The sequence below is a fragment of the Rana temporaria genome, chromosome 2 (assembly GCF_905171775.1).
Source record: "Rana temporaria chromosome 2, aRanTem1.1, whole genome shotgun sequence".
NCBI classification, from domain to species: domain Eukaryota; kingdom Metazoa; phylum Chordata; class Amphibia; order Anura; family Ranidae; genus Rana; species Rana temporaria.
In genome coordinates, this window is record NC_053490.1 from 142136719 (window position 1) to 142160150 (window position 23432).

General features: G+C 47.3%; 2 protein-coding genes across 3 annotated transcripts in view; one reads left to right on the forward strand and one right to left on the reverse strand.

Moving 5' to 3' along the window:
- NUDT15 (nudix hydrolase 15) overlaps positions 1-14949 on the reverse strand; it is a 61902-nt gene extending 46953 nt beyond the window's left edge. Inside the window, exon 1 of one of the 2 annotated variants that reach the window (XM_040341246.1) lies at positions 14865-14949. The gene's annotated coding sequence lies outside the window, so the exon portion shown is untranslated. Of the gene's footprint in view, positions 1-3731; positions 3854-14864 lie in introns of those variants that run through there. The other variant, XM_040341241.1, reaches the window with a different exon arrangement.
- On the forward strand, positions 12188-16060 carry LOC120929613. Its single transcript, XM_040341240.1, has 4 exons — positions 12188-12734; positions 13966-14124; positions 14916-15006; positions 15735-16060. The coding sequence occupies exons 1-4, from the start codon at positions 12377-12379 to the stop codon at positions 15793-15795; spliced, it is 669 nt and encodes a 222-aa protein (XP_040197174.1). The 5' UTR covers positions 12188-12376; the 3' UTR covers positions 15796-16060.
- The last annotated feature ends 7372 nt before the right edge of the window (positions 16061-23432 follow it).

Here is a 23432-nt window from a genome sequence, read left to right on the forward strand (position 1 = left end):
CCTCTGTCCCCCTCCTGTGTCATGTCCCCAGCCTCTGTCCCCCTCCTGTGCCATGTCCCCAGCCTCTGTCCCCCTCCTGTGCCATGTCCCCAGCCTCTGTCCCCCTCCTGTGCCATGTCCCCAGCCTCTGTCCCCTCCTGTGTCATGTCCCCAGCCTCTGTCCCCCTCCTGTGCCATGTCCCCAGCCTCTGTCCCCCTCCTGTGTCATGTCCCCAGCCTCTGTCCCCCTCCTGTGTCATGTCCCCAGCCTCTGTCCCCCTCCTGTGTCATGTCCCCAGCCTCTGTCCCCCTCCTGTGTCATGTCCCCAGCCTCTGTCCCCCTCCTGTGCCATGTCCCCAGCCTCTGTCCCCCTCCTGTGCCATGTCCCCAGCCTCTGTCCCCCTCCTGTGCCATGTCCCCAGCCTCTGTCCCCCAGTTTTCCAACAATGATATTTACTGCTTTTTATAAAGAAATACAATTGATTTTATGCAGTATTGAGTTTAGCCTTTTGGCCCGGCCCTCCAAAATATTTTTAGTTTCTCATGTGGCCCCATCGAAAAAATAATTGCCCACCCCTGATATATACAGTCCCCCCCATATACACAGTTACCCCCCCATATGTACAGTTCTCCCCCCTCATACACCATCCATATATACAGCCCCCCCATATATACAGTTACCCCCCCATATGTACAGTCCCCCCCCATACACCATCCATATATACAGTCCCCCCCATATACACAGTTACCCCCCCATATGTACGGTTCTCCCCCCCCCATACACCATCCATATATACAGCCCCCATATATACAATTACCCCCCCCCCATATGTACAGTTCCCCCCCTATACACCATCCATATATACAGTCCCCCCCATATATACAGTTACCGCCCCATATGTACAGTTCCCCCCCATACATCCATATATACAGTCCCCCCCATATATACAGTTACCCCCCCATATGTACAGTCCCCCCCATACACCATCCATATATACAGTCCCCCTCCCATATATACAGTTACCCCCCATATGTACAGTTCCCCCCCCATACACCATCCATATATACAGCCCCCCCCATATGTACAGTCCCCCCCCCATACTCCATCCATATATTCCGTTCCCCCCTATATATACAGTTCTCCCCTCATACACCATCCATATATATACAGCCCCCCATATATACAGTTCTCCCCCCCCATAAATACAGTTCTCCCCCCCCATAAACAGATCCCCCTATATGGACAGTTCTCCCCCCCCCCCATACACCATCCATATATACAGTCCCTCCCATATATACAATTACCCCCCCCCCCATATGTACAGTTCCCCCCCATACACCATCCATATATACAGTCCCCCCATATATACAATTACCCCCCCCCCCATATGTACAGTCCCCCCCCCCCCCATACACCATCCATATATACAGTCCCCCCATATATACAGTTACCCCCCCATATGTACAGTCCCCCCCCCATACACCATCCATATATACAGTCCCCCCCATATATACAGTTACCCCCCCCATACACCATCCATATATACAGTCCCCCCATATATACAGTTACCCCCCATATGTACAGTCCCCCCCCCCATAAACTATCCATATATACAGTCCCCCCCATATATACAGTTACCCCCCCCCCCCCCATACACCATCCATATATACAGCCCCCCATATACACAGTTCTTCCCCCCCATATATACAGTTACCCCCCCATATGTACATTTCTCCCCCCCATTCACCATCCATATATACAGCCCCCCCATATACACAGTTACCCCCACCCCATATGTACAGTTCTACCCCCCCATACACCATACATATATACAGTTATCCCCCATATATACAATCCCCCCCTCCATATATACGTTTTTTCCCAGATACACCATCCATATATACAGTCTCCCCCATACACCATCCATATATACAGCCCCCCCCCATATACACAGTTACCCCCACCCCATATGTACAGTTCTACCCCCCCCATACACCATACATATATACAGTTATCCCCCATATATACAATTCCCCCCCCCTCCATATATACAGTTTTTCCCAGATACACCATCCATATATTATTCTCCCCCCATCCATATGTACAGTCCCCCATATATACAGTTCTCCCCCCCCATACACCATCCATATATACTGTTCTCCCCCATATACACAGTTATCCCCCTATATGTACATTTCCCCCCCATACACCATCCATACAGTATATACAGTCCCCCCCATATATACAATTCTCCCCTCATACACCATCCATATATACAGCCCCCCATATATACAGTTCTCCCCCACCCCATATATACAGTTCTCCCCCCATACACCATCCATATATACAGTTCTCCCCATATACAGTTCCCCACCATATATACAGTTCCCCCCCCCATATATATACAGTCCCCCCCCATATATACAGTCCCCCCCCATATATACAGTTACCCCCCATATGTACAGTTCCCCCCCCCCATTCACCATCCATATATACAGCCCCCCCCATATGTACAGTTCTCCCCCATATACACAGTTACCCCCCCCCCCCCATATGTACAGTTCTCCCCCCCCCATACATATATACAGTTATCCCCCATATATACAATCCCCCCCCCCTCCATATATACAGTTTTTCCCAGATACACCATCCATATATACAGTCCCTCCCATATATTTTTCTCCCCCCCATACACCACCCATATATTATTCTCCCCCATCCATATGTACAGTCCCCCATATATACAGTTCTCCCCCCGTATATACAGTTCTCCCCCGATACACCATCCATATATACAGTCGGGGGGGGGGGTATTGGGGGGCAATACACCATCCATATATACAGTTCTCCCCCGATACACCATCCATATATACAGTTCTCCCCCGATACACCATCCATATATACAGTCGGGGGGGGGGGTATTACACCATCCATATATACAGTTCTCCCCCGATACACCATCCATATATACAGTCGGGGGGGGGGGGGGGGGGTATTACACCATCCATATATACAGTTCTCCCCCGATACACCATCCATATATACAGTCGGGGGGGGGTATTACACCATCCATATATACAGTTCTCCCCCGATACACCATCCATATATACACAGTTAAAAAAAACATGCAGGAGGCTCCGCCCACCTAAGTAAATTCTAGTGTTCTGAAAAAAGAAAGTTCCAGGCCCCGCACAGTGACATCACAAAGCTAACCCCCACAGAGCCTTTATATTCCAGACGCATAGGGCTCAGCCTCAGATAACACAGAGCGTTGAGGAGTGTGGATGTGTTGTTATTTGTCTCTGACAAAACAAGCGAAAATGAACAAGTTATTGTCATTATTTCTTATTGTGTTGGCCATGCCAATTGCAATGATCAACGGATTACCGATTCCATCAAAAGGTTAGGACTCTATTATATATTTGTAGTTTTCATTGGAATAAAGGAGAGTACACATTATACACATTGCACTTTCATATTCGGAGCTTTGCTTCAGTCATGTGACTTAAATCTTCCTGGATTCATTTGAAATCAAACTGTCCCTTTGTAAAACATGAACCTTCCCCTCCCCCGAAGTGTCATTTATTTATGAAAATGACAAAGACCCTGAAAGCTTTGTGAAGTGAGCCCAATACACTGCAGTGTAGTAGATAATAGAAGCCATAGAGATCCATCCTATATACAGGACATGGGAATCCCAGTGTACATCACATGGAGGGAGGAGATTACAGCTTCTTTACAATTACTTACATATGGTCACAACACCCGTGTGAGAAGGCTGTGCTGGAAGCAACTTCATCACCATAGAAATGGCATTCAGGGAACGGTTACTAGACATACAATAACCCGCCCCTCACCTAAGTCACGCCTGTATCCACCCCATACCCGCCTCTCATCTCCACCCCCTACATACCTTCTAGCACCGCCCCCTTTTGAGAATAGGGAACCAAGTATGATTCGTAAGGAGGTCTGGCTGCAGAGTGGAGCTCCACCGATGACAGGAAACACATGACCTCCACTCCACTTTTTTTTTTTTTCTTATTACTGAACTTCATTGGGAATCTCTGCAGCTGGAGCGCCATAGGAAACATGTGTCCTCCACCTTTCTTTAAATCAGTGTTTCTCAATTCCAGTCCTCAGGCCCCCCCAACAGGTCAGGTTTTCAGGATTTCCCTCAGATGAAAAGGCTGTGGTGATTACTAAGGCAGTGAAACTGATCAAATCACCTGTGCAAAATAATGGAAATCCTAAAAACCTGACCTGTTGGGGGGGCCTGAGGACTGGAATTGAGAAACACTGCTTTAAATGAACTTTAATGTAACAAAACAACAAATAGACAACACTACAGGAAGTGGAGCCTGGGATTTGCAGAAACACAAGATATTTTTGGGAGGTTTTGTACTTCCTATTAAAGTGCTGTCCTTCAGTTAACTTTGTAAACTGTATTGGTTTGTAAACAGCGATTGTTTACCCACCTCAATCCCGGAAGGATTCCCCTCCCCCTTAAAGTGGAGGTTCCACCTGAAAAAAAATATTCCACCAAAAATCAAAAAAAAAAAAAAAAAAAAATATGAAAAAAAAAATGTTTTACTCACCCTAAATAGCTGTTGCTATGCGGAAGTGCCAAATCTGCCTCTTCATTGTCCGCGGTGGATTCTCTTCCTCCTCCTACACTGGGTGTCTTCTTGTGAATGGGGCGCACTGTATTCTGGGAACTGTGTGTGTCCCAGAAAGCAGCCGGCCCATTCACAAAGCGCCGCGCTGCTCGCGCATGCGCAGTAGGAAACGGGCAGTGAAGCCGTACTGCTTCACTACCTGTTTCCCTTATTGTGGATGGCGGCGCTTTGAGCTGCTAGGATCGGCCTCGGCGGGGGCAGACATCGCTGGCGGCTAGGACAGGTAAGTGTCCTTATTAAAAGTCAGCAGCTACAGGGTTAGTAGCTGCCGACTTTTAATTTTTTATTTTTTGTAATGGAACATCCGCTTTAATGACCAAAGCATTTTTTTGCGATACGGCACTGACAATTGAGAGAGAGAGAGGAGAAGAATATGCCTTTAAACGCACTGCAAACACACTAAAATGCATGTAAATGCAGATGCAGAAATGCACAGTGAACACAGGGATTGTGGTGTAAACAAGCCTTAAATCAGGAAGCAAACAGTTAAAAAAAAAAAAAAAAAACATGCAGGAGGCTCCGCCCACCTAAGTAAATTCTAGTGTTCTGAAAAAAGAAAGTTCCAGGCCCCGTACAGTGACATCACAAAGCTAACCCCCACAGAGCCTTTATATTCCAGACGCATAGGGCTCAGCCTCAGATAACACAGAGCGTTGAGGAGTGTGGATGTGTTGTTATTTGTCTCTGACAAAACAAGCGAAAATGAACAAGTTATTGTCATTATTTCTTATTGTGTTGGCCATGCCAATTGCAATGATCAACGGATTACCGATTCCATCAAAAGGTTAGGACTCTATTATATATTTGTAGTTTTCATTGGAATAAAGGAGAGTACACATCATACACATTTTATCTCTTTTATCAATTATACACATTGCACTTTCATATTCGGAGCTTTGCTTCAGTCATGTGACTTAAATCTTCCTGGATTCATTTGAAATCAAACTGTCCCTTTGTAAAACATGAACCTTCCCCTCCCCCGAAGTGTCATTTATTTATGAAAATGACAAAGACCCTGAAAGCTTTGTGAAGTGAGCCCAATACACTGCAGTGTAGTAGATAATAGAAGCCATAGAGATCCATCCTATATACAGGACATGGGAATCCCAGTGTACATCACATGGAGGGAGGAGATTACAGCTTCTTTACAATTACTTACATATGGTCACAACACCCGTGTGAGAAGGCTGTGCTGGAAGCAACTTCATCACCCTAGAAATGGCATTCAGGGAACGGTTACTAGACATACAATAACCCGCCCCTCACCTAAGTCACGCCTGTATCCACCCCATACCCGCCTCTCATCTCCACCCCCCTACATACCTTCTAGCACCGCCCCCTTTTGAGAATAGGGAACCAAGTATGATTCATAAGGAGGTCTGGCTGCAGAGTGGAGCTCCACCAATGACAGGAAACACATGACCTCCACTCCACTTTTTTTTTATTTTTTATTACTGAACTTCATTGGGAATCTCTGCAGCTGGAGCGCCATAGGCAGGGCCGCTGATAGGCCAGTACAGCCAGCCCTGGCGTCCCGGGCCCGGCGTTCAGGGGGGGCCCGGGCAGCCTCATAGACAGAAGTAAAAAAATAAAAATGTTTCTTCTAAATTACACCCCTGCTTAGCCACTCCTGCTAGCTTAGGGGGCGGGGGTATTGTGGCTATTTTTCGGGCCCCTCCTCTCTGATTATGTGGTGGTGGGAGACTGGAAGTGGAGGGACTTTTTTTTCTTTTTCGGGCGCATGTGCAGTGCATTCCGCGCCCCGCTCTGCCGCTTACAGTTCCGGGCGCCAGCCTGCTGCTGTCCATTTCCTTCCCTGGCGGAGTGATCTAGCTCCCCTTAGCAAGATGGCGAGAGAGAGGCTGCAAGGTGCGCGGCGGAGGTATCAGGCAGCTGACAAATTGCCGAAGCAGAGGGGAAGCTGGAATTCGTGGCTGCTGCAGCACGGGAGTGCCTGGAGGTGGGTTAGTGCTGACACAGAAGAGGGAGCATGTTTGTCTGTACCTGGCACTTTGGAAAATTGCACGAGTCAAAATTGTCAATGTATGGACTTGGAGATAAAAGGACACAGACTCATGTATAAATTAGATTTGCTTATTATTTTAATTATTATTTTACACTAATTTCACAGGTAATTGGAACATTTTTGTTAATGGATATATGATTTTTATCTAGTATAATAATGTTAATATTGTGGGGATTCATTAGGCAAAAAAAAAAAACATATACACAGGCAATTTAAAAGCAGCAGCTTATCGAGGATTCATTCACATAGGATTTCATTGTGTTGGCTATTTCACCTAAGAGTGGTTATTGGTATTACAAGAATATATCACCATCTATAACACACAGGCAGTGTGTTATAGATGCTGATGATCTTAAAGAGGAAGTAAACCCTATTATTTATTTATTTATTTTTAAAACACCCTGCAAGGCATAGCATACTAGCTCATTATTAAGTACTTACCTGAGATCGAAGCCCCTGCAGTGGTGCTCGTTCCCCTCCTCCGTCGCCGCCATCTCTGCACGATTCACTTCTGCATATCATGGCTCCGGCGCTGTGACTGGCCGGAGCCACAATGACGTCACTCCCGCTAATGCGCGCTGGTGCCGCCACTAACGGCATGATCGCCGCTAGTAACGGCACGCTCAATGCGCCTGCGCGCCGTTGTCTATGCGCGGTAGACATTGGTGTCTTTCTTTTGCAGATCAGACACAGCCTGCTCTGCTTTAAGGGTAGCTGGTGTAAACAAATCGACTATCCATTTATAACCAACTGCCCTCCAATCCGATCTGCTAGACAGCGGGTTACAAATCCCTTTCCGTTTTGTTTAGAGAATCAGATTGGAGGTAGGTGGGTGTAAATGAACATAAGTCCATTTAGATCCATCGCTCTATAGTAATGAATGGAGGGTCAGATCAGGTCCGCCTATAAAATGGACAGGCGGGCCCTATCAGACCCGTTGTGTGAACCCACCCCCAAACTGCTTGCGCCCACCCTTTGGCAGGGTGGCACGGACAGGCTGGATCACATACATGTACATCCAGCCTGTTCCTACACTTTATTTCAAGGTGCGGTGTAGGGAGGGGGCGGGGCAATGGATAGGGTTGAGGGTGGGGCTGAAGGGGGGGGGGCCCGTCAGGTAGGCTGTACGGGGCCCCATGATTTCTATCAGCGGCCCTGGCCATAGGAAACATGTGTCCTCCACCTTTCTTTAAATGAACTTTAATGTAACAAAACAACAAATAGACAACACTACAGGAAGTGGAGCCTGGGATTTGCAGAAACACAAGATATTTTTGGGAGGTGTTGTACTTCCTGTTAAAGTGCTGTCCTTCAGTTAAAGCGGAGTTCCACCCAAAATTGGAACTTCCGCTTATCCCACTCCTCACCCCCTTACATGCCACATTTGGCATGTAATTTTTTCGGGTGGGATTGGGGGCTTCAGGAGGAGTGGGAATTCCTGTCCCACTTCCTCCTTCCGCCGAGAGGCTGGTTAGGCGATTAAGCATAATCGCCTACAGCAGCCCCTCCCTGTAGGCGATCGCCTAGGACACGTCACAGGTCCTAGGCGATCTCCTGTCCAATCAGACGGCGCCGTGCCACGCCGCTCGCGCATGCGCAGTGGGTGCCCGGCCGTGAAGCCGAAAGCTGTCACGGCCGGGGGCCCACAGTTGAAATGAAGATGCCGGCCGGGGAGGGGGGGGGAGGAGCGGAGCCCCGGCCGGCGCGTCGCTGGAACGCTGGAGCAGGTAAGTGTATGTTTATTAAAAGCCAGCAGCTACACTTTTTGTAGCTGCTGACTTTTAATAAACATAAAAATTGGCTGGAACACCCCTTTAACTTTTTAAACTGTATTGGTTTGTAAACAGCGATTGTTTAACCACTTCAGTCCCGGAAGGATTCCCCTCCCCCTTAATGACCAGAGCATTTTTTTGCGATACGGCACTGACAATTGCCAATCGTGTGACGCTGTACACAAAACACAAATTTATGTTCTTTTTTACCCACAAATAGATTATTTAGGTGGTATTTGATCACCTCTGCAGTTTTTATTTTTTGCGCTATAAAACACAAAAAGAGCGAAGAGCGATAAATACCACAACCCCCCCCCCCCAAATATATATATATATATATATATATATATATATATATATATACATATATATATATATATATATATATATATATATATATATATATATATATATATATATTACGTATATAAAATGAATTTATTCATCAGTTTAGGCCAATATATATCCCTGTACATATTTTTGGTTAAAAAAAACAAAAAAACTCACAATATGCGTATATTAAGTGGTTTGCACAAAAGTTATGGCATCTACAAACTCTGGGATAGATTTTAGGGATTTTTATTTATTTTTTATTGATTTTACTGGTTTGTGATTTTTAGCGCGGACAAATCTGACCCCAAATAACACTTTTTGGGGACCAGTGACATTATTACATTGATCAGTGCTATAAAAATGCACTAATCAATGTAAAAATGACACTGGCAGGGAAGGGGTTAACTGTGTTCCCTGGGTGGGTGGCTGCCTGGGACATGACAGATATCACTGTTCCCGATCACAATAGACAGTTCCCAATATCTAGCAAGAGAGACAGTCCCATATATACAGCAAGAGAGACAGTCCCAATATCCAGGCAGCATTTTAAGACATCCCCATATCCTGACAGCAGCATTACTAGACAGTCAAGCAGCCCCTATATTCATCCAGCAACAACACTGACAGTTTTAAATAATTACCAAAATCAATGTACAGTCTTCCTCAGGCAGTGAGCAGTCAGAAGTTTCAGGACAGGACACCACACTGCAGCTCTTCCTCACACTCACAGGAACATCCACTCTACTACAGGGAGAGGCAGAGTGCTGCTGATATTGCTCCGCACTCCACTCTCTTAAAGGGGTTATAAAATAAAAATTCCCCCCTAAATAGTCCTCCTTCACTTACCTCATCCTTCCATTTTGCTTTTAAATGTACTTATTTCTTCTGAGAAATGCTCACTTCCCGTTCTTCTGTCTGTAACTCACCACCGTAATGTAAGGCTTTCTTCCTGGTGTGCAGAAAGCCTCTTGAGGGGGGAGGGGGCGAGCAGGCAAGTCAGGACACTCTCTACTTTGCAGATAGAGAAAGGAGCTGTGTGCTAGTGAGCATCCTGACACTCCTGCTCGCCCTCTCCCCCCTCAAGAGGCTTTCTGCACACCAAGAAGAAAGCCTCGCATTATGGTGGTGAGTTACAGACAGAAGAACAGGAAGTGAGCATTTCTCAGAAGAAAAAAGGACATTTAAAAGCAAAATTGAAGGATGAGGTAAGTGAAGGAGGACTGCACTAAGGTAAAGGAAGCTATTTAGGGAAAAAAACATTCCTTTACAACCCCTTTAAGGCTGCTGCCGGTACTATAGGAGCTGTGTCGGCTTATGTGGCCGCCAGCTGACTTTGCGGGCTGAGAGCTGCTTAAAACAAGCTATATATTAAAAAAAAAAAGCTCTGCTCCCTGTCAGAAGTACCAGAACTCAGTTCTGGCACACACACACAAAATAACTGAATATAATATAATAGGATTGTACTTATCTTTCTTAGATAATATAAAATTAATATTTGTATTTATTTTCTCTTCTGTGATTATAGATCCGAACGAACGTTATAGATATGCTGTGTACGAGCCGTCAGGCAAGGAGTACAAGATGGAGATATTTGTACCTGCAGAGTCCGAGCTTGCACCCGAGGAACACAAAGTGGACGTGCTATTTGCACCTAAAGTGTCCGAGCTTGCACCCGAGGAACACATAGCGGACGCGCTATATGTACCTGAAGAGTCCAAGCTTGCACCCGAGGAACACAAAGCGGACGTGCTATATGCACCTAAAGAGTCTGAGCTTGCACCCGAGGAACACATAGCGGACGCGCTATATGCACCTGAAGAGTCCGAGCTTGCACCAGAGGAACATATAGCGGACGCGCTATATGCACCTGAAGAGTCCGAGCTTGCACCCGAGGAACATATAGCGGACGCGCTATATGCACCTGAAGAGTCCGAGCTTGCACCCGAGGAACATATAGCGGACGCGCTATATGCACCTGAAGAGTCCGAGCTTGCACCCGAGGAACATATAGCGGACGCGCTATATGCACCTGATGAGTCCGAGCTTGCACCCGAGGAACATATAGCGGATGCGCTATATGCACCTGAAGAGTCCGAGCTTGCACCCGAGGAACATATAGCGGACGCGCTATATGCACCTGAAGAGTCCGAGCTTGCTCCCGAGGAACACAAAGCGGACGCGCTATTTGCACCTGAAGAGTCCGAGCTTGCACCCGAGGAACACATAGCGGACGCGCTATATGCACCTGAAGAGTCCGAGCTTGCACCCGAGGAACACAAAGCGGACGCACTATTTGCACCTGAAGAGTCCGAGCTTGCCCCAGAGGAACACAAAGCGGACGCGCTATTTGCACCTGAAGAGTCAGAGCTTGCACCCGAGGAACACAAAGCGGACGTGCTATATGCACCTAAAGAGTCCGAGCTTGCACCCGGGGAACATATAGCGGACGCGCTATATGCACCTGAAGAGTCCGAGCTTGCACCCGAGGAACATATAGCGGACGCGCTATATGCACCTGAAGAATCCGAGCTTGCACCCGAGGAACACAAAGCGGACGCACTATTTGCACCTGAAGAGTCCGAGCTTGCCCCAGAGGAACACAAAGCGGACGCGCTATTTGCACCTGAAGAGTCAGAGCTTGCACCCGAGGAACACAAAGCGGACGTGCTATATGCACCTAAAGAGTCCGAGCTTGCACCCGAGGAACATATAGCGGACGCGCTATTTGCACCTGAAGAGTCCGAGCTTGCCCCAGAGGAACACAAAGCGGACGCGCTATTTGCACCTGAAGAGTCAGAGCTTGCACCCGAGGAACACAAAGCGGATGTGCTATATGCACCTAAAGAGTCCGAGCTTGCACCCGAGGAACATATAGCGGACGCGCTATATGCACCTGAAGAATCCGAGCTTGCACCCGAGGAACACAAAGCGGACGCGCTATTTGCACCTGAAGAGTCTGAGCTTGCCCCAGAGGAACACAAAGCGGACGCGCTATTTGCACCTGAAGAGTCTGAGCTTGCCCCAGAAGAACACAAAGCGGACGCGCTATTTGCACCTGAAGAGTCCGAGCTTGCATCCGAGGAACACAAAGCGGACGTGCTATATGCACCTGAAGAGTCTGAGCTTGCACCCGAGGAACATATAGCGGACGCACTATATGCACCTGAAGAATCCGAGCTTGCACCCGAGGAACACAAAGCGGACGTGCTATATGCACCTGAAGAGTCTGAGCTTGCACCCGAGGAACATATAGCGGACGCACTATATGCACCTGAAGAATCCGAGCTTGCACCCGAGGAACACAAAGCGGACGCGCTATTTGCACCTGAAGAGTCCGAGCTTGCCCCCGAGGAACACAAAGCGGACGCGCTATATGCACCTGAAGAGTCCGAGCTTGCACCAGAGGAACACAAAGCGGACGTGCTATTTGCACCTGAAGAGTCCAAGCTTGCACCCGAGGAACACAAAGCGGACGCGCTATTTGCACCTGAAGAGTCTGAGTTCACAGGTGGATGGCGACGGACGGCAGTTGAGGAGGATTTAGCTACAGAGTCCAATCTGTCAGCTGAAGATACCAAAGCAGATGAGATGGATGTACCTGAAGAGTCCAAGCTTGCACCCGAGGAACACAAAGCGGACGTGCTATTTGCACCTGAAGAGTCAGAGCTTGCACCCGAGGAACACAAAGCGGACGTGCTATTTGCACCTGAAGAGTCTGAGTTCACAGGTGGATGGCGACAGACGGCAGTTGAGGAGGATTTAGCTACAGAGTCCAATCTGTCAGCTGAAGATACCAAAGCAGATGATACAAGTGTACCTGCGGAGTCCAAGCACACAGGTAAAGATACCAAAGCAGATGAGATGGATGTACCTGCGGAGTCCAAGCTTGCAGGTGAAGGAACAAAGGCAGATGTGACGTCTAAGCCCCCAGACACCCAGGATACAGGTAAGAGAATATAACGTGATCATTTGAAGTCAGTGCTCTAACCAATTACATTTTGTCTGATTCTTGCTGAAATGGCCACAATTCAAGACACGGGTGGGTCTGCAAGCATCACCCATCCCTACAAAAGTCTGTTTTTAAAATTCAGGGGGTAAATTATCGGGCAAACAGTGACTGCATCCTATCAGATGTAATAATTGTTTGGCAGCACCAGCAGCCATGGCTGCCTGAATATAATAGAGATTCCTTCATCCATGCTGCTATTAGGGAAGACTTACACAGTGGGCAGGAACACTATTTTAGGGGTTTGAAAACTTGGGTGACTTCTGGGGAATTGAATTCCATGCACATTCTGTCCTGTCTCATAAATGCCCGGGGGCCAGGCCAAAACGGCAGCAGGAGGTGGAACACAGAGTACCCTCCGTTCTTATGCTTGGCTGTGCACCGACCAGCTGCCGAGTCCATATTTTTTGGTAGTTCTAGGGGACTTCCATACACCCCTCTGGTGCTGTCCCTGCATGGATGTATATTTTATAAATGTCCAATTGTTAAAGCACTTATGGAATTTGGGGTTCTAAAAAAGAAGGGCCATTATCAGTTCTAAGCAAATACACATTCTTTGTCATGAAGTAAAACGCCTGTGTGAGAAGGAAGTAACCATCCCCTGACTCAGGAGCCACACACCTATGTCAAGTCATTGCCTCTGTGAATAGGTTCTGGCCCACTGCCCCAGAACTAGCATGCAGCACATGAGCCAGGGAATATCTACTTCAAGCCAACATGAAGGCCTCTTGAGCCCCCCTAGGGAAAGAGAGCCTTGACTGATGGGGGCATGGCCAGGTACTGGACAAGGCGGTGGCCATGGCAGGATTGGCTACTAGGGGGGTGGGGTCGGGCCGGAGTTCAAATAAAAGGGACCCCCCCAGGGAATTCTGGGTCTTTTGGAAGCCCGCTGGGAAGAGCTGAGGGAAGTACTGACCCCTTACTGACCAGTTTAACCCAGGCTTTCTCTCACTTATTTTATCACAGCCAGAACGGTGCAAGGCAGGCTGGAATCTGATTGCCCGCTGTGGGGAAATAATAGCTGTTCTTATGCTGACAATTATCTAGAAAACACAAAGGACTTCTAAACTCTAATCAAATTTTTAATGTATAAATAACATTCATGATTTTGTATCCTTGTAGATAATGTACCCGAGAAATTTATATCTTTGTTTCTTTTCTGTTATTCTAGGACTAGATTTGCTGGGTAGAGACTATCAGTATATTCCAGCCCTGGGAAAAGACCATCAATATCTGGCCATTTTGCCAGGTGGTCAGAGGATGCTGGATGAACCCGAAGGCCAAGATTCCTCAGAAGATGTCCGGGCTTGGTATCACACCAAGGTGGAAGGTAAGTGAAATGTTCTGAAATAAGAATGGGCTTAATGCAGCTAGTGTAATATTAATTATGATTTAAAGCACAGCTCCAGCCAAAACTTTTATTCTTTTTAGTTAAAGCGGATGTTCCGCCAAAAAAAAAATATTAAAAGCCAACAGCTACAAATACTGCAGCTGCTGACTTTTAATACTAGGACACTTACCTGTCCTGGAGTCCAGCGGCGTCCGCAGCAGATGACGAGCTCCCCCCTCCATCCACGCTGAGGGAACCAGGAAGTGAAGCGCTGCGGCTTCACTGCCCGGTTCCCTACGGCGCATGCGCGAGTCGCGCCCGCCGATTGGCTCCCGCTGTGTGCTGGGAGCCGAGTGTTCCCAGCACACAACGGGGGGTGACGGGATGTGACGCAATGCCCGTCTTTTGCCCGTGAATGCCGGGCCGGAAGTGGGTGCAAATACCTGTCTTTAGACAGGTATCTGCACCCCCCTCCCCCCTGAAAGGTGTCAAATGTGACACCGGAGGGGGGGAGGGTTCCGATCAGCGGGACTTCACTTTAGGGTGGAGAACTGCTTTAATATGGTGTGGGGAGGAGTTGGGAAGATTTCTTCTTACTTCCTGTGTGCTCTCCAGGACACAAAGGGAGGTAATCTCCCCAAGTGAGGAGACATAAAGTTTGTTCGCAATTTCCCCACCTGGAGTTCCACATGATTAATTTTACCCAGCTATGTTATCCCAATACATTTAGAAGTTCTTACATGTGCTCTTATCATTGACAATAACGCTTTCTTTCCTTCTTTTTGTTGAAGTCCCTATTTGGCTCCTGGCTATCATGACGGTGATACTCAGTGGATTTATTTTCATGTCGGTCGCCATCTGCATCTGCAAAGCAAAGAATCAGTAAGTATCCACAATTTATACAATTGAAGATATTTGTATTTATTTTTTTGTTTGGCCATAATCTTACATATAAACAGCAAAGCCTGGAACAGGGCGGTTCTGTAATAACACGTAGGCCCCTGATCCAGTACTTCAAGGCATGTGCCGGTGACAACCTGTGCTATGACATGGGCCACTGATCCTGTACTTTAAGGCATGTGCCGGTGATAACCTGTGCTATTAAAAATGGGCCACTGATCCTGTACTTCGAGGCATGTGTTGGTGACTACCTGTGGTATGACATGGGCCACTGATCCTGTACTACGAGGCATGTGTCAGTGACTACCTGTGCTATGACATGGGCCACTGATCCTGTACTTCCAGGCATGTGTCGGTGACTACCTGTGCTATGACATGGGCCACTGATCCTGTACTTCCAGGCATGTGTCGGTGACTACCTGTGCTATGACATGGGCCACTGATCCTGTACTTCCAGGCATGTGTTGGTGACTACCTGTGCTATGACATGGGCCACTGATCCAGTACTTCTAGGTCTGTGCCAGTGACAACCTGTCATACCACAGATCTCTAATCTAGTACATTCATGCCTGTTTTGGTGACAATCTGTGATACCATGTGGGCCCCTGATACAGAGTTTCTAGGCTTATCCTGCTGTTTACCTCTGACTGTATTTGTTGCCCATTTTTTCTATTGTCCACTATAAACTAAACTTTTTCTTCTTTTTGCAGGTGGAAACAAAAATCAAGATTAAATGAAGAAGACCAACTGACAAGCGTCGTTGTAAAATAAAACAATAGATTTTACAAGGAAAGGAAGTTATTTACCAAGCCAACAAATGAGGAAATGGAACTATATCTTCGAGGACGTGATTCGGGAATTGGAAAGAGAAGGGAGTATTCCACCCTATTAGAACACAACAATTGGTGTTTTCAGCTATAACCTGCGGCGCTGATCAAGTGGGGAAAACCTGATGGGGTGGTTGTACAACAGTCCGGGTCAGGACCATGGGTGGGCAGGAGGAGAAGCTGCCCTGGGCACTGTGGTATTATGTGGGTTTGGGGGGCACCACAAGGAGATTAGAGGGAGGGGAATTGTGTTGGGTGGAGGAATTTGGGGGGGGGGGGGTGACAGGGGTTAACAATTGAAGATTTGGTGAGGTGTGTGAGCATAGCTAATTCTAATTTGGGGGGGGGGGGAATTTGTGTTAGGATGGGGAAGATTATTTGTGCTAAGAGGGAGGATTAGGGGGGTTTGTGCTATAAAAGTAATATGCTAGAGGGGATTTTTTTTTGGGGGGGGGGTTGTGCTAGTAGGAGTGATTCGGGTATTTGTGCTAGGAGGGTAAATTTGTGGGGGGAGATTTTTGCTAGGATAGGGGGATTAGTGAGGGGAATTTCTGCTGAAAGGGGGGGGGGATGATTGTGCTTGGAGGGGAAAGTTGAGGAATAGAGGATTTGTACTAGGAGGGGGAATATTTATTCATTATTTTATTTTTTGGGGAGGGGATCGATTTTTTTTTTTGGGGGGTGGGGTTGCTGACACATAATGCTCATACATAATGGGGGGGCGCATTTGGTATTTTTGCCCTGGGCAGAGAACACTGCTATGAAGGGGCAGGGGGCACTACAATGGAGCAGGATGTACAACAATCAGGGCCAGGACAAGGGGTGGGCAGGAGGAGCGGCTGCCCTGGGCACTGTGGTATTATGTGAGGTGGGTGGGCACCACAAGGAGATTGGAGGGAGGGGATTTTGTGTTGGGTGGAGGAATTTGGGGGGTGACAGGGGTTAACAAATGGAGATTTGGTGAGGTGTGCTAGGAATTTTAATTTGGGGTAAAGTTGATCCAGGGAAAATCCGATTGCCTGTCGGGGGATCAGGAAGGAATTTTTTTCCCCTGCTGTAGCGAATTGGATTATGCTCTGCTGGGGTTTTTCGCCTTCCTCTGGATCAACTGTGGGTATAGAATTGGGTATATGGGACTGTAGGATACTGTTTTATTTTTCATTTTTTTTATGGTTGAACTGGATGGACTGGTGTCTTTTTTAAACCTGACTAACTATGTAACAATGGAGCGGGATGGCAGAGGAAACTGCTATGTGGGGGCAGAGGGCACTGGACACTGCTTTGGGGGTGCACAGGACCCTACTGTTAGGGGGAGAGTCAGAAGATGCTACTGTGTTAGGTAGGGTTGTCCCGATACCGATACCAGTATCGATACCGAGTATTTGCGGGAGTACTTGTACTCCCGCAAATACCCCCGATACCTAAATAGAATACTTGATCTGTCCAATCCCAAGCAAGGGGGAGTGTCTATACACGGCGCAGCGGGGAATACTACAGCTATTCAAATGAAAGCTGTGATATTCCCCGCACGCTGTTTAACCCATGCGGCGGCATCTAGGTATGGGGGGACATGGCTGGATATAGGGGGGACATGGCTGCATATAGGGGGGACATGGCTGCATATAGGGGGGACATGGCTGCATATGTGGGGGGACATGGCTGCATATGTGGGGGGACATGGCTGCATATGTGGGGGGAAATGGCTGCATATGTGGGGGGACATGGCTGCATATGTGGGGGGACATGGCTGCATATGTGGGGGGACATGGCTGCATATGTGGGGGGACATGGCTGCATATGTGGGGGGACATGGCTGCATATATGGGGGACATGGCTGCATATGTGGGGGGACATGGCTGCATATGTGGGGGGACATGGCTGCATATGTGGGGGGACATGGCTGCATATGTGGGGGGACATGGCTGCATATGTGGGGGGACATGGCTGCATATGTGGGGGGACATGGCTGCATATGTGGGGGGACATGACTGCATATGTGGGGGGACATGGCTGCATATGTGGGGGGACATTGCTGCATATGTGGGGGGACATTGCTGCATATGTGGGGGGACATGGCTGCATATGTGGGGGGACATTGCTGCATATGTGGGGGGACATTGCTGCATATGTGGGGGAACATTGCTGCATATGTGGGGGGACATTGCTGCATATGTGGGGGGACATGGCTGCATATGTGGGGGGACATGGCTGCATATGTGGGGGGACATGGCTGCATTTGGGGACACATTTAAAAAAAAGTCTCGGTATTCGGTATCGGCGAGTACTTTAAAAAAGTATCGGTACTTGTACTCGGTCCTAAAAAAGTGGTATTGGGACAACCCTAGTGTTAGGTGAAGTTTCACTTTAAGTTGACCGGAGATGAATCGAAGTTCGGCGGGCTGTTCAGCACTGCTGTATAGACATGTCCATTCATTATCGTCCGACTGCATTTTAGTCCGAATTTCTGGGATTTTCGTGTTATTTAATAAAATACTCTTTTTTCCCAAGAATACTCCCACGATACGTAAATCAGCGACTACATCACTGTAGAAGGTGATTTCACTATCACAGTTAAAAAAAAGAGCATATATGCTGAAGCATGGGGGCAGGGGTGGAGGGGTGATTTGCCCCTAACATTAGGGGCGGATTGCCCCCATGCTTCTGCATATATTTTTTAGGCACAGATTGCGTTAATATTTTCTTGTTTTTACAATGTTTTATTACATTTGCTTTGCAGTTATGGTATGTCTTACTGTTATAATGTAATGTTACTTTGTTTTATTGTTAACCGTCATTTGCTTAGCAGGTATGCCATTCAACTGCAGCACTGATTTATTTATCTTGACAGCAACAGCGTTTGCTCCCACAATACGTAAATCAGTGACTCCAGCGCTGTAGAAGGACGATTCCACTATCACAGTTAAAAAAAAAAGAGCATATACTGTATGCCGAAGCATGGGGGCAGGGGTGGAGGGGTGATTTGCCCCTAACATTAGGGGCGGATTGCCCCCATGCTTCAGCATATATTTTTTAGGCACAGATTGCGTTAAAATGTCATACTGTAATGTTACTTTGTTTTCTTGTTAACCATCATTTGCTTAACAGGTATTCCATTCAGCTGCAGCACTGATTTATTTATCTTGACAACAACAGCGTTTTCTCCCACGATACATAAATCAGCAACTCCAGCACTGTAGAAGGTGATTTCACCACCACAGTTAAAAAAAAAAGCATATATGCCGAAGTATGGGGGCAGGGGTGGAGGGGTGGAGGGGTGATTTTCCTCTAACATTAGGGGAGGATTGCCCCCATGCTTCAGCATATATTTTTTAGGCACAGATTGCGTTAAAACATTTTTATTTTTACAATGTTTTATTGCATTTGCTTTGCAGTTATGGTATGTCATACTGTTATACTGTAATGTTACTTTGTTTTCTTGTTAACCATCATTTGCTTAGCAGGTATGCCATTCAGCTGCAGCACTGATTTATTTAACTTGACAGTAACAGCATTTGCTCCCACAATACGTAAATCAGCGACTCAAGCGCTGTAGAAGGCAATTTGACCATCACAGTAAAAAAAAAAAAAAAAAGAGCATATATGCCGAAGCATGGGGGCAGGGGCGGAGGGGCGATTTGCCCCTAACATTAGGGGCGTATTGCCCCCATGCTTTAGCATATATATTTTTAGGCACAGGTTGCATTAAAAAATGTTTTATTTTTACAATGTTTTATTGCATTTGGTTTGCAGTTATGGTATGTCATACTGTTATACTGTAATGTTACTTTGTTTTCTTGTTAAACATAATTTTCTTAGCAGGTATGCCATTCAGCTGCAGCACTGATTTATGTATCTTGACAGCAACAGCGTTTTCTCCCACGATACGTAAATCAGCGACTCCAGCACTGTAGAAGGTGATTTCACCATCACAGTTAAAAAAAGAGCATATATGCCGAAGCATGGGGGCTGGGGTGGAGGGGCGATTTGCCCCTAAAATTAGGGGCGGATTGCCCCCATGCTTCAGCATATATTTTTAGGCACAGATTGTGTTAAAAAAAAATATTTTTACAATGTTTTATTCTATTTGCTTCGCAGGTAGGTATGTCATACTGTTATACTGTAATGTTACTTTGTTTTCTTGTTAACCATCATTTGCTTAGCAGGTATGCCATTCAGCTGCAGCACTGATTAATTTATCTTGACAGCAACAGCGTTTGCTCCCACGATGCGTAAATTAGCGACTCTAGCGCTGTAGGAGGTGATTTCACCATCACAGTTAAAAAAAAAATGGTGCATGTATGATCATCATTAGAAGTGGGTGGATGAAGGGCGGTATTCTAATGGTGGGCATACCCACCGACCAATCTCTTTTTTTTCGTTCAACCCACAGGCTGCATGAAAAAAGAGAATTACAATAATTGCCCAACAAGGACCAGCAATGTACTGGTATTTTGCTGGACTTTGAGTGGTTATTCCAGAATGATGCCTGCGGGTTTAGGTATCATCTTGGTATCATTATTTTCAGCCAGCAGTCGGCTTTCATGTAAAAGCCCTCCTAGTGGCTAATTGGCCTCTAGACTGCTTTTACAAGCAGTGGGAGGGAATGCCCCCCCCCCACCATCTTCCATGGTTTTCTCAGGCTCTCCTGTCCCAGCAGGGAACCCGAGAATGCAGCCGGTGGTTTCACCAGCTGACCATAGAGCTGATCAGAGACTAGAATGGCTCCAATCATCTCTATGGCCGGAAGCCGGAAGCTACCAGCATTTCATGACTTTCACTGGATATAAACAGCGCCATTGGGAAAGCATTTTATCACACCGATCTTGGTGTGGTCAGATGCTTTGAGGGCAGAGGAGAGATCTAGGGTCTAAGACCCCAATTTTTTTTTAAAAAAGTACCTGTCACTACCTTTTGCTATCATACGGGATATTCACATTCCCTGAGATAACAATAAAAATGATAAAAAAAAAGTGAAAGGAACAGTAAAAAAAAAAAAAAAAAAAGCAAAATAAATAATAAAAAAAAGCACCCCTGTCCCCCTGTGCTCATGCGTAAAGGCGAATGCAAGCGTCAGTCTGGTGTCATATGTAAACCGCAATTAAACCATGCATGTGAGGTATCACTGCAAAGGTCAGATTGAGGGCAGTAATTTTAGCAGTAGAACTTCTCTGTAAAACTAAAATAGTAACCTGTAAAGGCTTTAAAAGGATTTTAAAAATGTATGTAGTTTGTCGCCGCTGAACATTTGTGTGCAATTTTAAAGCATGTCGTGTTTGGTATCCATGTACTTGGCATAAGATCATCTTTGTTATTTCATTAAACATTTGGGCAATGTTTTAGTGCATTAAAAATGTAAAAAATATTTTTTTTTCCAAAAAAAAATGCGTTTGAAAAATCGCTGCGCAAATACTGTGTGAAAAAATTATTTGCAACACCCACTATTTTAATCTGTAGAGCCTTTTCTTTAAAACAATATATAGGCCCGGATTCAGAAAGCACTTACGCCGACGTATCTCAATATACGCCGCGTAAGTGTAAATTTGCGCCGTCGTATCTGTGCGCCGTACCCACAAAATTAGATACGCCTGAAAATAGGCTTCTTCCGCCCGACGTAACTTTCTTACGCTGGCGTATCGTGAGCGCATATTTACGCTGGACGCATCTGGCGCTCCCATTAATTTCCTATTCAAATATGCAAATGAGGGAGATACGCCGATTCAGAAACGTACGTTTGGCCGGCGCAGGCTACGCGCGGTGCGCGTAAGCTGTACGTCCGGCCTAAAGTTACCCCTCATAAAGCAGGGGTAACTTTGCACCAGACTTGCACAGGTCAGCTGGAGAGCAGCTACAGCAGCACCGTAACGGACGAGCTGAGCAACCACACTTGCAGGACAACACATCTGTATGCCAACATGCCAGGCAGGGCCGCCATCAGGAATTATGGGGCCCCTTACAGAGCTTCAGGCATGTGCCTGGCGGGTACTGCCGCAAATTGAGCAAGACGAACTAAAGAAAAATATAAATAAAAAAAGGAACGAACATGATTTAAAAAAGAAATGTAAAAATATCCAATTTTTTTTATTTCTTCAAAAATTTAAAAAAAGGGGGCCTGCCATCTGGGGTCCCTACCTCACACACACCACATCCACTTCACATTGGATTAGCCCAAGTCCACCGTGCAGGACTTGGGAGCAGCAACGCCACGCCAAGGCCCCAATGGTGTCGCTGTCCATTCATACAACATTCACACGGTCGTGGGGATAACTTCTCCCCGACGACAGAGGGTGACACACCTTACTGGCAGGTATGTCACCCTCACATTCACACACCAGTCACACTGTAGCCTGCACTCCTGACCGTGTGCATACATTTCAAAAATAAATAAACTCATATCCTGAGTATACAAATAAAAAACAAACTCATCACCTGAGTATAAACAAAGAAAACAAAAACTCATCACGTGAGCATAAAAGAAAAAAATGCACTCATCTGCCCTGTCATGGGCTACGTCTGGTGCCCAGGCTCCTGGTCCTCAGTTGCCTGGGGGGGGCCTCAGGTGGGGGGGTGGGGCATCTGCAGGAGGATCATCCCCCGGTCTCTCCCTGGCTGGCTGCCTGCCCTCTAATGCCAGAGAAATGCGGTGCAGAAAGTTATTGGTCTCTCCGCCTGCATCCGCAGCTGGCGGGTGGCGGTGTTGCGCTGGTGGCGCCGTGTCCGCCTCCCCTCCGCCTGTATGGCCGCTGCCAGGCTCCTCCCCTCCACCTGCATGACAGCTGTATTTGCCTGGACTGCCTCTGCCAGGCTCCTGACCTCTGTCACAAGGCCTGATGTGGTGGCCTGCAGCTCCCCCAGGCATGTCACAATAGCTGTGCAGTTCCCACTCACATCCTGCAGGCTGTCAGTGATGGAGGTTGTCTGAGCAGCCTGCTGGGCGAGGGCCTGCTGGGCAGCCAAGGTGCAGGCAGCCTGGGTCTGGGCCGAGGAGGCCAGGCTCTCTGCCACACAGTGCAGGTCACCCACTAAAGCACCCATATAGCGGGTCTGCCGGGCCTGGTCCCTCGCCAGATTCTCCTCCAAGGCATCCGGATCATCCCTGGTTTTGCGGGTAGCCTTCCTGGGGGCAGGAGAGGCTTGGGGACAGCTGGATGGGGATGCCCTTGAGGGGATATTCCTGAGGGGGGAGGAGGCTCTTGAGGGGCTATCCCTGATGTGGGAGGAGGTTTGGGAGGGTCCTGGGGTGGGGGGTCTCCTCCGCAATGTAAAAACCTTCCTCCATAGTAACATGCTCCTCCTCTACTTCCTCTAGAGGTGAGGTGTGGGCACTCTCCTCCAGGGATGGCATGGGAAGCGCAGCAGCCAATGACGGCCCAGCACCCTCCATCATATCTGTGGATGACAAAAAACATTCACATGTTGGTGGACCCACACACTTGTCACATGTTCCCTTCCACCCCCTCACATGATACACACCGGAGAGAAGATAAAACACACTTACCTGTCCTCAAGGCCTGATCAACTGAATCATAGCCCTCCAGGCCCTCAACCTGCTCCCTCTCCAGGCACCTGGCAATGACCTGCTCA